Here is a 17,493-nt window from a genome sequence, read left to right on the forward strand (position 1 = left end):
GACATTATAGTCTGCTTTCAAGTTTCAAGTTTCAAGTGTCACGTAACACTGAGTCTCCCAAGATACACTTAAAAATGTTTCAAGAAATTGGTTCCATATGGAAAAGAATGCTGGTCTAAAAGCAGTGGAAATTCTTGTTCTTATTCCAATAGCTGAATATTTACTCAGGATTTAGAATAGCTCAGTGTATTTCCGTAGGTCCTCTCCATTTTTAATTTGGCCCACTGGGATTAGAAATCTGGACTCCAGGGAATCAGATCCTTTTTATTGTGCATGGATTGCCTCTTTCCCAGTGCTGAGTCCCCTTGCTTCTGAATCATTGGCTTCATCATGAAGTGGCACCAGCATCCAGGGATAAAGACATCAGAGGCAATTTTGAAGTCACAGGAGTGTAAGCTTCATGAAGGCAGGGTCTTTGTCTGCTTGTCTGAATCCTTAGAGCCTAGAACAGTGCCAGGCACACTGTAGATGCTAAGTAAATGCTTATTAAATGAATGAGGGATTTCTTACTGTTCTTGAATTTTTTGCTTTGGTAAAATTTGGCTTTGCTGTTTAAAATCATACACACAAGAAAGAAAGGTAGAAAATGACTTCTTTATGGAAAATGAACTTGTCTGATATGATCATTGTTACTAACTCTTCAATTGAAACCTGCTGAAATTCTTGATGAGTGCTCCAAATGAGGTAGATGGCAATCACTACATGCAGAGATACAGATTTAGCAATGTGAGAATTCAGTGTGAAAATGTGGCTGTCAATTAAACTGTGATTATGCACTGTTAACACTGTCTCCTAAACACAGTTTCTAGGCTTCAAGAGTTACCTTCTTAAAACAACAATCCTCTCCCACCCGCCCCACCAAGAAAACAAAAACAAAAACAAAAAGTAACAACCAAAACCCCCCAGCTCCTGCACTGGCAAAGGCTGGGGAAGAGCACTACCATTTTTTATATACCTGCTTGGTGCCAAGTGCTTTATATATGTCAATTCATTGAATCTTTACAACAATCCTAAAGGGACAGGTATTTTTAGGCCCATTTTACAGGTAAGGAAACTGAAAAACAGGTTAAACAATTTTCCTAAGGCCACCCACTGGGTACAAGCAAAATTGGGATTCAAATCCAGGTCCTTCCTTCCAACTCTGGAGGAAAATGCTCTTTCCACACATCATGCAAGTAGACTTCTATTTTCCAGAATGGTAGTTCTCAGTAGCCTAAGGGTTGCCACCCTATATTATTTGTTTCATTTGGTATCAGCTCTAGGCCTCTTCTAAAAGTACAGCTGGCAAATATTTATTTTTGTATGGTATTGAAATATGTACATTCTCCTCCCACTCCTCCTTTACCCTGAAATTTGGGATCAGTGTTATAAATAACTGTTGATCCCCTGAGTGGCCCTAAAGCAAGACTTGAATTACTCCATTATTTCTCTAAATAATAATACATACTATAATATATAATATATATTTATATTTATATTATAAATATAAATATAAATATATATTATATAATTATACTATAATGTATAATATATAGTATAATTATACTACAATGTAAACAGGTTGCAAACATTCAGTCAAGTCAAGGGAAATTTCCTGTTGCTTTTTTTTTTTTTTTTTTTCAATTGGACTAATGAGAAACAAAAACACATCCTCTTAGGGTTAGTAATATGAAAACCAAAACTTTCAAAATCAGCTCAAGTGCAGCTCTTTGTATTGCACAACACACTTTGTTTAGGAACATTCTTCCTACAACTGCCTCCTCCTTCCTTCAACTTCTGTTAAAACATCTAACACATTGTGGTTGTGTTAAGACTCTGGTGGCCATTTAAAGAGCAGACTTCAGGCAATTAGTGTTTGCACTGAGCTGTGCCAGGAATTAAGATTAAGCTGTAGTACACTAAGGTAGAGGCTGTGGCTTATTCACTGAGCACACAGTAGGTGTTCAAGAAATGTTCACAGGAAGACTTAGTGAGTTGCTAATTATACTTTTTATATACCAAATTATATTTATATTTATACTCCCCTTGGGAGTATTCATGGGGAGTATGAAATACCAGAGTTGGTGGAATGCAAGTCAGCCACCTGTGTCCAAACTGTGGTGACTTTTCCTACAAGCTTTTCATTGAGTCATCAGGGACTCAGTTGGGCCTTCAAAGAATCTAAAGGCTGAAAATCTAGGAGTCATCTGCAAACATGCTGCAACAAACACCCAGATGGCCCTGGTGACAGCAGAATTCCCTTTTTTGAAAAAAAATAAGGAGTGCTGGCTCCAAGAGTGAAGAGTAACTTACATTCATTTAAGAGCACAGCTCTCTAGAATGTTTTGAAGGGAAATGTTACGTTTTGCTTGACTTAGGATCCATTTCGAGATTGCTGATAGGACTACTGCGTGTGGTAACTCTTGGGTGTGGGGTGGAGTTGCTTTGTAACAGTGCTCTTGTGCAGATGAGTAATTCTGTACCTTATGCCTATGCCACCAACATTTCAGTTAAGGGTTTTCAAAGTCCTATCAGGTTCTCAGAACTTTTTTTCCAAAACCACTGTAACTTTTGTGTTTTATGAACCAGAAATCTGATTAAGTGCTTAGCACTTTTCATGTTTCAGAACTGCACTTTTAGACCAGCTCTTGCAGACACTGAATGGTACCGAGATAGAAATGTGTGATGTGGCGGGACAGAACTACAGCAGGTGGCTGAGAGATCAGCAAAACAATTCTAGATCCTTCAGAGGAGTCCAGTTTGCCTCTGGCATTGACATTTTAATATTCACATATTATTAATCTCCCAACCACATGTGACTACCCCTCACAAAAGTTATAAAGGCTATTCTGTTTACGAAAGATTGGAATTAATGATGTACTTTAAAAGATTCTAAAAAAATAAACAAAACAAAACTCTGGATGTTAGAAGTGCAACAGTGAAAGTCATTTTCTCAAATTTATTTGGGAAAAATCTTAAATATAAAGATTAGTAATGCATTAATAAAAAAGCTTATGTATTACTATTATAAATTTGTTCTTTGAAATATTCTGATATCTGCTTTTCAATATAATTGGTTTTTTTGGTAATCCTATGCATTTTATTTTATGTAATGTCAGACATTTTTCTGAGACGGATTCCACTGGCTTCCCCAGCATACCAGATGTGTCCATATCATAGAAATGGACAAGGAGTCCTGTCTTAGAGTCTACAGTACATTTCGGAAGATCTCAAATGTTGTAAAATCTTATTTTTTGAGAGTAGATTTTGGAAATAATTAAAAGTCACTTGGAGTCAAGTCTGATAAATAAAATGGGTCACTGAGTTGAATCAACAAAATAAAGAGAGAAAGAGTCAATAAAATAAAATAACATGATATTTTCTTGAATTTAAAATTTAATTCTCTATTTATCTAAACATATTTTTTTTGGGGAGACTCAACTATGTGCAAGTTATTGAACTAGCTTCTAGAATACAAAGATAAAGAAGACATGGTCTGCCTCTAGAAATTTATGGGGGGAGGAGAAGAGAGGAGAGAAGGAAGTGAGGGCCCTTAAGTGGTAGTGATTCTACTCCAATTTTTAAGGTACTCACTTTTAGGATAAAAATTCTGGTGCATTAAAATTTTTTTGCTTTATTATTTTATCTTTTGCCAACTGTAAAGTAAAAAGATTTATAGAGGCAGGGACTATTTCTATTGATTTTGCCTTTATAATACACAATCTCTACTTGTGCTTATATCTTAGGAATGTTATAAGTGGATTTTTGTGCAAAGAATTATATCCAAAGGTTCACATCTGTTTTTGCAACTTGAACTTATTTTCTCAGAGTGCTGTTGTGCTGGAAGTTTGGATTGTTAGGCCACTCATAAAAATCTACTTATACCAGAATGTGAGAATGTGCATTTAATGTAGGATCAACAATCTATCTTTAACAAAGAGTCCTATTGTACTAAATAAATGCTCTATAGTAGAAAAACAAAAACAAAAACAAAAACAAAAACGCTATCTATCCTAAATACCATACACAACAGTGCTTTTCTGGAGAAATGCATTCAAAGTTCTAACCCAGATACAAATAGCTCATAGCCCCCCTTGATGGGTCACTCTTCCTGTTAAAGCTAAAATGAGAGCAGGACAGATTAGGTTCCAGGAGTCTAGCAACTTTTAACTCTCTGTAGTGGCAAGAGACAAGCCTCTCACTTTGTCAATGATTCCCTGAGGTCCAGAGAACAAAGACACAAAGGATGATCTGACCCATATTGTTTTTCCCACTGTTAAACTCTGTAGTGTGGACAGCTTCTAAATAATTAAGCAATGTGGCTAATGAAAAAGGAAAAACAAACAGATCATTGGAGCGAGAACAAAGAGTTCAGAAATGGAACCACATATTCTTAAAAAATCTTGTAACAAAGTAAGAGAAAATTTAGCATAATGTGGTTATGTCCCTGGGGGTAAAGAAGGCCTTCTTTTAAAAGATAATAAAAGCAAAAGCAGTAATGGACAAGGATAATCATTTTGATTACATCGTATTTTAAAATTTCTGTATAGGAAAAGATACCACAAAAAGTTCTAAAATAAGCAATAGACTGTGAAAAAATATTTGCAGTCTAACAGCAGACAAAGGATTAATGTTCAGAATGTAAAATAAACTCCTATGAATCCACAAGAAAATTACAAGTAACCCAACAGATTAGTGAATAGACAAAGGACCTAAGCAGGACCTAGAAGATCTAAAAATGACCATCGTACCTATGAAATTATGCTCAATCTCACTATTAGGGAAATGCAAATTAAAGCAACAACAAGAAAATCCAACAACAGGAAAACGATAATAAACACCCTTTTATAACAATGGGTGGAGCAATAAATTGATACAGCCACTTTGATGAACATGCATATCAAAAACAAAAATAGGAAACCCTTATATACTGTTGGTGGGAATGTAAATTGGTGCAGCCACTATGGAGAACAGTATGGAGATTCCTTAAAAAACTAAAAATATAACTACCCTATGTCCAGTAATCCCACTCCTGGGTATATATCCAGAAAAAATGAAAACACTAATTTGAAAAGATAAGTGCACCCCAATATTCATAGCAGCATTATTTACAATAGCCAAGACATGGAAGCAACCCATCCCTCAACAGAGGATTGGATAAAGAAGATGGAATATTATTCAGCCATAAAAAAGAACGAAATACTGCCATTTGCAGCAATGTGGATACACATAGAGATTGTTATACTTAGTGAAATAAGTCAGAGAAAGATAAATACTATGTGACATCACTTATATGTGGAATCTAAAAAATAATACAAATGAAGGATATACAAAACAGAAACAGACTCATAGATATAGAAAACAAACTTGTTGCTACCAAAGGGGAGAGGGAAGGGAAGGGAGACAAATTTGGGGTATGGAATTAATAGATACAAACTACTATACATAAAATAGATAATCAACAAGGATCTACTGTATAGCACAGGGAATTATACCCATTATCTTGTAATAACCTATAATGGAATATAATCTGCAAAAATACTGAATCACTATGCTATACACCTGAAACTAACATAATATTGTAAATCAGCTGTACTTCAATTAAAAAAAACAGCCTTCCCCACCTCTGCCTCAATGTACATTTTCTAACAATGTACATTGTCTAACAAGGCTTCTTCTAAAGAAATGTTTGTATAAAATTCTCAAGGAGGTTTATAAAAGTACATTCTTCAGAGTAATGTTTATAATGGTGAAACATTGGAGACAACCTAAAGATCCATTCACAGGAGAACAGAAAATAAAAGGAGGTATTTTCATAGTATGAAACATTATGAAGCCATTAAAAGGAATGAGCCATATGTTAGGTATTAACATGGATAGAGCTCTAAGACATATTATTGAGTGAAAGAACAAAGCTGCAGAGCAATATATAACATGAAATACCTTTCACACACACACACACACACACACACACACACACAGTGTATACATGAGGTTAGAAAAGATACAAATCAGACAGCAATTACCTGGGGGCAAGGTGGTAGGGTGGAAGTAATCAAAGACTCCCAGTATTACTGGTAATATTTAAATGTTTAAGAAGCAAATGTGTTCATGTATTACTTATACAAGTAAAAACTAATACAAAAACTTTGTTTTAAGTCACTGAGCTCAAATCAGGACAGTATCTAAAGTGACAGTCACCTTTCTGATACAAAGTGGTACATACCACATTTTGTTTTACATGTGCAATACAATGGCTTCAGAAACAGATTTTTTATTTCCTTCTGTCCCCCTCTACATTTTTCAGTTTCAGTTTACAATCGAATATGCCTCTTAATGAAGTTATATTTCTATCAGTTGATCCTTTAATCTTTAACCGTTATTGTGATAAGCTTGGGAGTCCTTCAGTTATTCTTGGAAAATAATTTAATTCAGACTATATAGGGGTTATGTCTTGTTCTTTCCTCTTGTCATTAGGAAACCATAATGCTTTGCCAGCACTGGCTTACCTTTTCCCTGATTTCTTTTGCCTTTGCTGTTTTTTGCTTCCTGTTATTTAGCAGATGTAGGGTGTGTGTGTGCTTTAACTATTACTCTCTCAAGTGTAATGGAGCTGACGTTGTGCTTGGAACTTATTGGAAAAGTGATTGAGGGAGGAGACAGTAGGTGATGGCTTGTGCAGAACACTGAGAAGCCAAATGCAGGAACTCCACCAAGGTAATGAATGAAAAAGAAAGCCTGGGCTGTGTTCTTTCCATTTCAGAACTGACCTTATTTCCCAATGGCAAAGAGTTTCTAGCCTTTGCAAATTTACATGGATTGGCTCACACTAGCAATATACATAAATGAAAAACACAGGCAAGCATTAATAGTTGGCTTCAGGTGGATTTCAGACATGCTGTGTTGTGACACAGTGCGAATAGGGAGCTGTGACACTGGGAGGAAGTGTCCTTTTTGAGGCTCCTGCTCAAAAAAGCTAACAGGTCAGAATGCTGGTGTAAGAGCAGGAAGAATTTCCTTTGCATGAGAAGGAACCAGAGACTTTTCTAATATTTTCCACATATTATCCAAAAAGTATTATAGTTCTCACTGTAAGAAAGGCTTTTGTCTATTTTCATTGTCTCCACCAACCAGGGGCCTCCCAGGGTGGGGAAAAATAGGGAATCATTTTGCTGGGGGATGTTCATTCCGCTGAGGGGTGGACAGAGTTGAATGTCTATAAGGGGAATTCAGCTTCAGGGTATGAATGACTGAATTTGCCCTCTTTCTTGTAAGTTCCAGTTTGAGGGGTGACGGCAGGAATTGGAGGTGGAAGAAGTCGTTAGCAAGTTGCCCAGAGTCTAGAAGTTCATGATCAGCTGACAGGATCAATTGCAAGCCTCCAAGTTCCCTGCTTTCACACTGTGGGCTGAGTGATCAGAGTGTGCTTTCTCATCTCTGGTTCTCATTTTTAAAGCAGAAGTTTAAAACAGTACAGTATTCTCTCATCTGGGGTTTTGCTTTAAACCACTGAAGGTGTGGGGAGTGAAAGCAGTGTATAACCACCTAGTCAGGGAGGTGTCCAACATCAGACCCAGGCTGTGAAGTAGGCACTTTTTGGTGTGGTCATTAATGCCAAGCTAGTTGGAAGGAGGACTTTTGATCAGGAGACTCAAGAAACATGAGGGTCCCAGCCCAGCAGAAAGATGGGGCAGGGGGCCCAGCTCTGGTTAGGGGGCTTCCTCCCACTTTGTTGTCTATGGCCAGCTGATCTCCTTGAAAACAGTGTTATTTGGCATTTTGAGGCATGTGCATTTTCAGTGCTATCAGAATTTCTTACAGTTATCGGATATTCTTAGTGAAGTATAGCCAAACCAAGTTCACATTTATACAAAATTCCATTAAAAACCAGGTATTTAAATCAGTTGTAAGAAGCTTATTAAAGAAATCAGGCTGGCTAATGAAAATCAGACCTGGTTTTTAAAACAGTGAAATAGACACAAGACCCTAAGCTACTCTGGGGCTGCTCTGCCTGCTGTGATCCACTCTCCCTCAGGAAATTTGTTCAACAGAGCTGTGCTGTCTTCTTGGAAATGTGCAGGATTGTCTTTGCAACATAAAGGAAACAGCAGTTGTGATCACTGGCTTTAATAATGTGGCTTCTGGAGCAGGGAGCCTAGAATTATCATCTCTGTCATCTTTCACTCAAAGCGGGAGCATCAGCAGCCATGGAAGTTTCTGGTTCCCAAGAAGACAGGAAGGAGCAATATTTATTTCTCAATGTCCAAAGGGAAATTACAAAATTTCAGTGGTATGATAAATGCTTAAGTACTTAATGCAATAAATCCTTCCCTATTAAAAGCTACCCACACTCATAGTGGGATAAATTTCTGCCTGAGGATTAATAGTGGAGATGCAGGCTTCCCTCTCAGCGTAGGAGCACAAAACTGCTCCCTCCCTCTCCTTGTGGTTCAGAAAAGCCCTTCTTCCCACCCTCACATGTGCAATGGCCACCCATTCCTTGAGAGGCAGGCTTACCTCATTGTCCTGGTGATTAATCTCGCTCAGGTTTGACTGTTGCACCAGGACTGTCAGGAGCCTGTAATGAAAAAACAGGGGAAGTGGCTCAAAAGAATAGAATCTGTATGAGAACATGACATGAGAAATACAGTCTGTTGAAGGCCTCCAAATGAAGATAAGCCCTTTACATTTATCTAGGAAAAGATCCATGGAAAAGAAGCCAGTGCGACAGGCAAGGAGGCCACCTGTTTTAGTGTTCTGGAGGCGCCAAGGGGAATGGAGAAAGTGAATCCTCAGGCTTATCTTATTCACCAGATCTGTGTCCCTTTGTGTCCACTTTAAGAAGCAAAGTCCTTCAGTGCTTATTCTTTATTCACTTTATATAAATTTATAGAGTGCTTTCAAATTGCTTCACCACTGGGTACATGTGTCATACCTTCTAAATGTGTAGGTTATACCAGGAGGTAATCAGCTTTTACCACGTTGCTTACTCTTTCTAAAACACACACATATCTAAGCATGAAATGATAGTAATCAGTGTGAAACAACTGTCAATGATTCTCATGTTCAAGTTCTTATCCCCTCCTTGGGCCCCACACTTGGTTGACTGAGGTCAACACTCCATCCATGGGAGAGAAGAGGTGAGTACTGTTAGGAGCCAGGACTCTGCCGCGAGACTGCTTGGATTCACATCCCAGTCCAGCCGCTGACCAGCCCTGTGACTGCAGGCAACTGGCTTAACTTCTCTGTGCCTATGTGTCCTCATCTGTAAAACGGGGGTAATAAAAAGTGCCTACCTCATAGCTCAGTGTGAGGATTAAATGAGCTAATATGCATACAGCATTTACAGCATACCTGGAACACAGTAAGCGTTATTTCTAGAATACTTAACCCTAGAAGTTTTACCCTGGCTCCACCTCAGAATTCCCTGGGGAGATTTTTTTAAAACCACAAATACCTGGGCTCTATATTCAGAGTTTCTGACTCAGTGGTTCTGGAGAGAGGCCCAACTTCTACAGTTTAAATAAGCAGTTCAAGAAATTCTGGTAAATAATCAGATTTGGGAACCACTGAGGAAGGTTTGAGTGAGTTAATCAATGGATACTCATTGTTATAGACAGAACTGCATCCCCCAGAAATTCGTATGTTGAAGCTCTAACCAACCCCACAAGGGGCTCATAATGTGACTGTAATTGGAGATAGAGCCTTTAAAGAAGTAATTAGTTAAAGGACTAGGGTGGGCTTTAATCCAGTTTGACTCCTGTTCTCTTAAGAAGAGGCGATTAAGACACACAGACCCCAGAGGCACGTGCTCACAGTAGAAAGACCACATGAAGAGGCAGCCAGATGGTGGCCACCTGCAAGCCAAGGGGAGAGGCCTCAGAGGAAACCAGCCCTGCTGGCTCCTTGATGTTGGATGTCCAGTCTTCAGAACTGTGAAAAAATAAATTTCTGTTGTTTAAGCCTCCCAGCCCGTGCTATTCTGTTATGGTCGCCCCAGCAAACTAATATTCTCATCAGGATGGTAAAGGAAAGGAAGACAATGGAGGAAATTCAGAAATTATTTTGGAAGAACTATTTGAAAAACAAAATGGTTTAGCCTCCTCCCAAATCAGATTTTCACTGTCTCTCAGCTTAGATGACATTTAAAGTCCTAAGTATTAAACTGCTACCCACAACAGACGAAAAGGAAGAGTGACTTATTACATAGCGTTATAAGGAGAACTTAAATGGGGATGGACCTCTTCAGTGGAGGTCATGTAACCAGGAAGCCCAGGGTTTAAATCAAGTCTCATCACTGTCTTTTGGGGCAGCCAAGATAAGGCTGTGATTTAACTCTGGCCTCACCACTGCATGACCTCTGTGAGCTTCTGTATCCTCACTTCTGTAACAAGGATAGTAACAGCGGAGTGGTGAGGATTAAATAACGTAACAGGTGTAAAGCTCCTAGTATACAGACTTTAAAGGAACAGGGGCTATGGCTGCAAACAGCACATCTCTTCTATCATTTCTGAATTCTAGAATTCCTCCATCTGGTGGGAAAATGCTATAAAAATAACAGAATTTTGGTTAACACTGTTTTTTATATTTTCCCATATAGCTATTTTACGAGCAGAAGGTAACTGGTGATTATCTTTCTTCGCTCCCCTCCCCTCCCTCTCTCTTTCTCTCCCTCATTAATGGCCATTGTCTAATCTCAAGGGCACATTTGTTCTGAAGTGCTGGGGGAGGGAGAGTGGGAGGGAAACTCAAGAGGTCAGTTGTGGTCCAATCTTGTTATCCTCGGCTAACCCTTAGCAGGCTGAGGTCATCTGCAGCCAGACATAATCTTCTGGGGCTGCTCCAGAGCAGAGTGATCACATTGAGAGAAGTTGGCTCTGATCAGATGAGAATGGGGTTGAGGAGAGTAAGACCTCTTCTCACATCCTGGGTGAGCCTCCAAATGTCATATGATGAGCCCTGTGCTGGATACTTCTCTACTTGCCTCTCAAATCCATTCTTTGCTTTGCAGGGTCCCACTCTGAAGGCTGGCCTCCAACAAGTTTATCATCCAAGTCCCCTGCCCTTTGACTTCCCATTGGGTTTGGTCAGTGGGAGAACTGGCAGGAGGAAGGAAAGAGGTCACTTCCCTTTTCAACAGGGACTTTTTTCCTTTACTAAAGGCCTTGGCTCCTGCCAGGTGGCCCTTCTCCTACAGCTACAACTACAGCTAGAGCCTTGCTCTCCGCAGGTTCCAGTAACAGCTTCCTTCCTTGCCCCTTCTCTCCTAAATGTAGAACTTTTTCCTGATTTTGGTGGGGGAGTGGGGATGGGGGGTTTTCATCATCTCTTGTTGGTTAATTTCAAATAGTCTTTCAACAAACTTTCTTAGTTACCTCTTTTACTATTTCATGTCTTCCCTGTCACGACCCTCAATGATACATGCTAATCTACACTGCTTGCCTCCATTTTGATTCCTAAGTCTCTACGACTCACTGATCTTCAAAGTTGGTTACAAATTTACACATAAGTATTTCTTCTCTCCCTCCCTCCCTCCCTCCCCATCTCTCTCTCTCATTTTATGAGAGCAAATGACTTGATGCACTACATTGCTTGCCAAGGGTATCCCACATTGTCTTGGTGGTCCAGCCTGGCACTTCCATACTGTTCCATGGTTCAGTGGTAATCTGCAAGACACCTGTCCCACATTGGTCTGAATTACCAGCGGACTTGCAGACCTCTTAGTTTTGTTTTCTCAGAGCCCCTGTTTTGTGCGGAGGTGGCCCAGGAGTATTTCTCCCACATACCCCAGCCCAGTCTCCTATTAGCACCAGCTGAAACTCTGTCCTGCTCGCAGATCTCCCGCTGCCAGGACAGCAGGCACGGATCCCCAGCAGGAGCCTTCCCAGACAGGCAGCATGGTGAGTGATAAGAGCACATAGTCTGGGGCCAGACTGCCTCTATTAGAACCTCAGCTCCCTCACCAATCAGCCAGTGACCTCGGCAAGTTATGAAACTCTCAGTGCCTACATTTTCTTATCTGTAAAACAGAGATGATAATACCCATTTCTTAAAAATTTGTTGTAACTTTAAACTTTCAATGCATATAAAGCACTTAGAATGGACTTTACATACTGTAAGTTCTATATAATGAATAATTTTTAAAAGCTCCTACTCTTTATATTTTGGGGTCCCCAGATTGCCATTAGGCAATTGGTGGGCCAGAAAGAGACCAGTTAGATGTATACTGTGGGCCGGGGGTGGAGTGCAGTTTGTCTCTTTGACCTTCTCTGTTTTGCTGGCCTCTTGGGTTCACAGCCCTGGAACTGGCCCAGCCCAAGGATGGGTGGGAAAAGGGTCCCCAAGCCAGCCATCTGCTCTCCGGTCCTGGAAGCTGTCTGGAGGTAAGAGCAGGCTGCAGTGAAACATCCACTGCAGGTTAGAATGCATCAGTTAGAAACAAGAGAACAGGACCCCAAAGAAATGATTTCCTTCTTCCCTCTGGCTATAGTTAAGAGCAATGAAAAGAGGCAGAGCTGCTGGGGCTCTGGCAGGAAAAAAAAAAAAAAATCTGCTGGTAACCATGGAGACCATGAAAAAGACCTTCAGAGAGCCCTGTGGCTGCTTTCAGAGGAAATTGCTGCTTGCCTTCCAACTCTAGCATGCACAGCGTTGTACAAACACAACTCCGTGCTCTTTGGAGCTTTGTCTTAATGACCATGCCCCCTCTTTCAGACGGGCGCCCTCTGAATGTCCCAGCCAAGGAAGCAAGAAAAGCCATGGGGAACTGAAAGGGAGAAAACTCAGACCTGCTGAGAAGCAGTGTTCAAAGCAGGAAGGGGATTTGTGAGATGAAACCTGTGCTCCTTTGCTTTTGTCCATCGAACTTGCCTTCATGTTCTTAATTATAGGTCCCTTATCCCTGCAGTGCTTAGATCCCCAGTGAACTGTAGCTTAGCTAAGGCTGTATATTGGCACCAGTTGGTTTGCTAGTGAGTTGTATTCTTCAGAGGACCAAAATCTCTCTGGAGGCAAAGGGCTAATTGAAGGGTCCTCTTGGCATGTTCACAAGCAGCTTTAGTTTGAGACTTCGCTGTCAATAGCCTCCAGTGAGCACCGAGTGGAAGAGTGTGCTGTTCAGAAGTCTAAGGGTTAGTGGATTTTAAAAGGAGTATGAATACCTGAGTACAAGGCCACAGTGTGACTGGTACATATCCTTATGATTAGAGGAAAAATACAGATGTTTGCACTGACAGAGGTAGGGAAGGGAGTTTCAGGGGAGCTGAATGGTTGAGTTTGATGGTCATTGGCTTCTAAAATTTGCAATGTGCTACGTCCCAAGGTCAATACAAATAGGAGCAATGTTCATACCCTGATGATCTTTGCAGTAAATGTGTGCACATGTCAGTGGGTGCAGGAGTGTGTGCATGCACCTGTGTGTATGGATATATTTCTTGTGGACCTGTGTGTGCTAAGGTGAAGAAGGCCCTGGTGAGAGCTGGTGCGTGGCAGTAGCAGGGTTTCATTCTTCAGTGCTGATCTATGGTACTTCATTATTTCTATCTTCCACCATCATCACCATCATTATCATCATCATCACTAACACTTACTGAACACTGACGATTAACAGTGTTCAGTGCTTTCCACACATTTTCTCATTTACTTCAACCTACTTTCCTATGAGGTAAGTACTGTAATATTCCTACTTTCAAGAAGAGAAAGCTAACTAAACCTTGACGTGTCAACTTGCCCAAGATAATATGGTCTGTAAGCAATGGAGCCAAATTCAAACTTAGTCAGTCCAACTCCTGAGGTGGCACTCCTGGCCACCCTTTTCCTCAATCCAAAAAAGGATTTTAGGTGGTTTTTCAGATACATATAGTAAAACAAGATCACAAGTGAAAAAACTAGGCAAAGGGAAAATGAGGCAAAGGAAAAAGAACATGTAATTATGGTCCTATGTTTGTGTCAGAGGTGAGACACAATTTGGGCTCTGAGTTTTCTAAATATACAAGCAGAGAAACATGATCATACTCATAGTAGTCACATAATAAAAATAAAAACAAATTTATCAGGAGGAGCGTAGGAATTCTTCCTTTAGTAGATATTTTTCTACTATTGTATCTACTAAATATCGATTTTAGTAGATATTTTTAGATACTATAATGAACAAAATATTTCCTGACAATGAGTCAATAAGGACTTCTTTAAGGCTGTTCCTTATAAGGACTCTCAGTGTAGACCAAGGGCTTAATGACAAAATGTGATCATTAGAATAAATTTTACAGGGTCCACAACAGTGGACTCCAGGAGCACAGCAGACCCTTTGGGCAGGTTACTTATCCTCACACAGGCAGCAGACAATTAGTGACCTTTTTGATGCCTCGGTTTTCTCATCTATAAAATGGGGACAGAAATATTACCTACCACATAAAGGTGTGGTAAAGGTTAGACAAGACAGTACATGGAAAGCACTCAGAACTTTGCTCAGAATGTGGTAAATAATCTGTGCTGTTTGTCATCATGATCCATGTTGTAATTACAGACCTATGTTTAATGGTCAGACAAGCTGGCCTAAAGGTGTGTCCACTTAGGAAAATTAAACAGTCAAGTAGGTTTGCATCGCCTAATGGAAGGTTACTCCCTTCTGCATTATGATTCTAGAATTAGGAGGTGCCCATAAAACAGACAGATTTTTTTTCTCAGAAAACGATTCTGAGTTCATGATGACACACAAACAAATGGGCAGTCAAAGCCCAACATCTCTGGCTCTGTTAGTTTTGGCTTGAAGCATCTAACATAGATGTTATCAAATCCTGCCACGGCCATAAAATTTCTCAATAAACAATGATAAAATACCTCATTTTAAGCAATGTAATTCCATAAGGAGTCCTTTCAGTTAAGCTAGTTTTGAAATGTTCTCTAGGTAGAAAAACCAGTTGATTTTGCTCTATGGGTTGTTAAGGTTTAACCCAACTCATTTTTGGAGAACATTTGCCAGAAATGCTAATTTTGGTCTTGAAATAGTTAACTTTAATCTTGGGTTTTACTAGTTACAGCAGCTAGCATTACCATAACTAAAGAAGGATTTTATGTTCCAGAGTCAGCTAACTGTCCATTTAGGATAATAAAACTGTATCATCAGCACACAGAGGATGTTTATTTTTCTGGCTTCAGCTCTTCCAAAGGTGGTAGCTGGGTCATTTGGTACAATTTCAAGAGAAGGGGAAGCCACAGCTCAGTGTTCTCTCAGTTCTAGTGATGTAATGCAGATCCTAGAGAGTCTAGGGGCACTGCTGGGCATAATAAGAAATAGACTAACAAGTCCACAAAAGGTGAAGTGTGCTTGGATTGGTTTTTAATTTATTAGTGTAGTGATTTCAGATGATGAGGCCAATCTAGTGACCAAACTGAACTCGAATGTGATTCCAGCTGCCGAGGCTTGGTTCACGCCTTAGGTGCAATGGCTTAATGGCAGAGAGAGCGTTTCACCAAAGTTTATGCCCTCCTTTCTTGGATTGGAGTCATTGCAGGGAGGCAGATTCTTTGTCAGGGACTATATTCCCCAGCACTACTTATTGCCAAATCACCCATCCTTACTAAAGGAATGTGAGCAGAAGTGAGTTGTGTCATTTGTAGGCTGAGATTTTAAAGAAATAAGTGAGGCTTGTCTATACTCCTGTCATCCCATCTGCAGGCTGAACAAAGGATTCTGTGATCCAAGGGGAAGAGGAAGCCACAAGATGGAAGCAGCTTGGTCCTCTCTGAGCCACCTGTGGAGGGAAGCCAACCCCCAACTAGGAACATCTACATTGGATTAAATTTTATTATGTTAAAATGCTGCAACTTTGGATTTGATTTGTTACAACAGCTGTAATTACAGTAACTAAAGCAAGTGTTCATCTTTCAGAATCAGGTAGATTTCAAAATGACTACTCTGAACGAAGCAGGTAAAAAGCAACTAAGTAGAGTAAATCAAGGCAGAATAGTCTTAAAGGTACATTTAAAATGTATTCTCTGAAGATTACCGTTGGGAAAACAGTATGATTTTGTGACTATTTTTGTGGGTTGTCTAGAAGTCACTCTGTTTTCATCAAAAGGTAGTCATCTTTTTATGATGTCTACTGATTGTTAGCTCAGGGCTTTCTGTTTCTTCTCTAAACTTCCTTGTTTTGTTGGGCTTTGAGTAAACCCTAGTTTTCTATTATTCCTGGATATAATCCAATGATAACAGAGGCAAGGCTTGGTTGGGAATAGTCCTGGAATTTCCCAAGTCCTTTTACTTTAGTGTAAAACAGACTGAAATGAAGAAATCATGTTACCTCTCAACCTGGAAGGCGCCTTGGTCTCCTCAACCCCCACAGGGCTTCAGTTTTAGTTTCTGGACACAGGGTAAGGAGGAGGTGCAGCAGAACACACCCCCTGTGGTGCTGGCCTGTTGCCTAGCTCTGGGGAACGAGAAATTCCTGCCAGAGGCCTGTTCTGTCAGCAGAGGTTCAAGAAGTGCCCAGAATGTTGCTGATTCCACAGTGGGAAATGCAGTGATCAAGCTGCTAGGAGGGACTTTCAAAAGACTGGTGATCTAAGCCATGTAGTACAGTGGACTGGGGTAACTGCACTTGGTCTGGGCAAAACTTTTTCCTTTGTCGCTCAACTTCTTACATAAATGTGACCTTCTCGATCATCTAGCTTATTTGAGGACATTCCTTCACATGATTTCCAGCAGCATACACTCCTAGATTTCCTTCTAACCCACTAGTCTCCTGTCTCAGTCTCCTTTGCTGGGTTTTTGCTTCCTTCCAGCCCATAAACGTTGGCATGACTCTGAGTTCAGACATTAACCTTTCTGCCCAGCTAGTGCTCTGCTACCCTGTTTGGTTTCCTTCATAGCACTATTTGAGATAATACTATTTATTTGTTTACTAGTGTGCCACTTAAGTCACTGTGAGGTCAGAGATGCTGTCTTGCTCCCTGTGGAACTGCAAGGGCCTAGAACAGTGGTTGGATCATAATAAGCACTCAGTAAATAGTTATTGAATTAATAACTGACTAATTTAATGAATGAATATATGAATTCAGATGATGATGAACAGCATTTTTTCTTAAATCAGAGACTAGAAGAAAAGGGTTTTATTGAAGTAGGAGGGGACTGAGTTTAGCACTGAGATTATTCCAGGATATTTTGATTCACTGAGATGTAGTCCTGTCTGCTACAACTCCCCCACCCCCCAAAAATGGGATGGATTTTGTTTTTATTCGCCACAGAGGGTTGGATTAGATGATCTTCTAATCCAAGTTGGGTGCTTCCCAACTTGGGCGTCGTGTGAACCTGGCTACTCACCTCACATCAGGCTCAGCGGTGGCAGCGTGCAGTGGCAGACGGCCATTTTTATCTGGGACATTGTGCTTGGCACCATTTCTTAGTAGACTCACACAACCTTCCAGCCAACCCTGGAAGAGCAAGAGCATCATTATATAACACAATCTTGCATAACACAATCCAACAAACCTTCTCCAAGTTTCTTTCCCTTTCTT

General features: G+C 40.2%; 1 protein-coding gene across 1 annotated transcript in view; it reads right to left on the minus strand.

Annotated features, from left to right (window-relative positions):
• The window catches only part of ANKRD55 (ankyrin repeat domain 55), a 376,849-nt gene that overhangs the window by 29,316 nt on the left and 330,040 nt on the right, over positions 1 to 17,493 (minus strand). The window contains exons 8-9 of the mRNA XM_031445357.2: positions 17,300 to 17,409; positions 8,497 to 8,557 (exon numbers count right to left, since the gene is read on the minus strand). Of these exons, the coding sequence (XP_031301217.1) occupies positions 8,497 to 8,557; positions 17,300 to 17,409 (171 nt within the window). The remainder of the gene's footprint in view (positions 1 to 8,496; positions 8,558 to 17,299; positions 17,410 to 17,493) is intronic.

This window comes from Camelus dromedarius, chromosome 3, assembly GCF_036321535.1.
Source record: "Camelus dromedarius isolate mCamDro1 chromosome 3, mCamDro1.pat, whole genome shotgun sequence".
NCBI lineage: Eukaryota > Metazoa > Chordata > Mammalia > Artiodactyla > Camelidae > Camelus > Camelus dromedarius.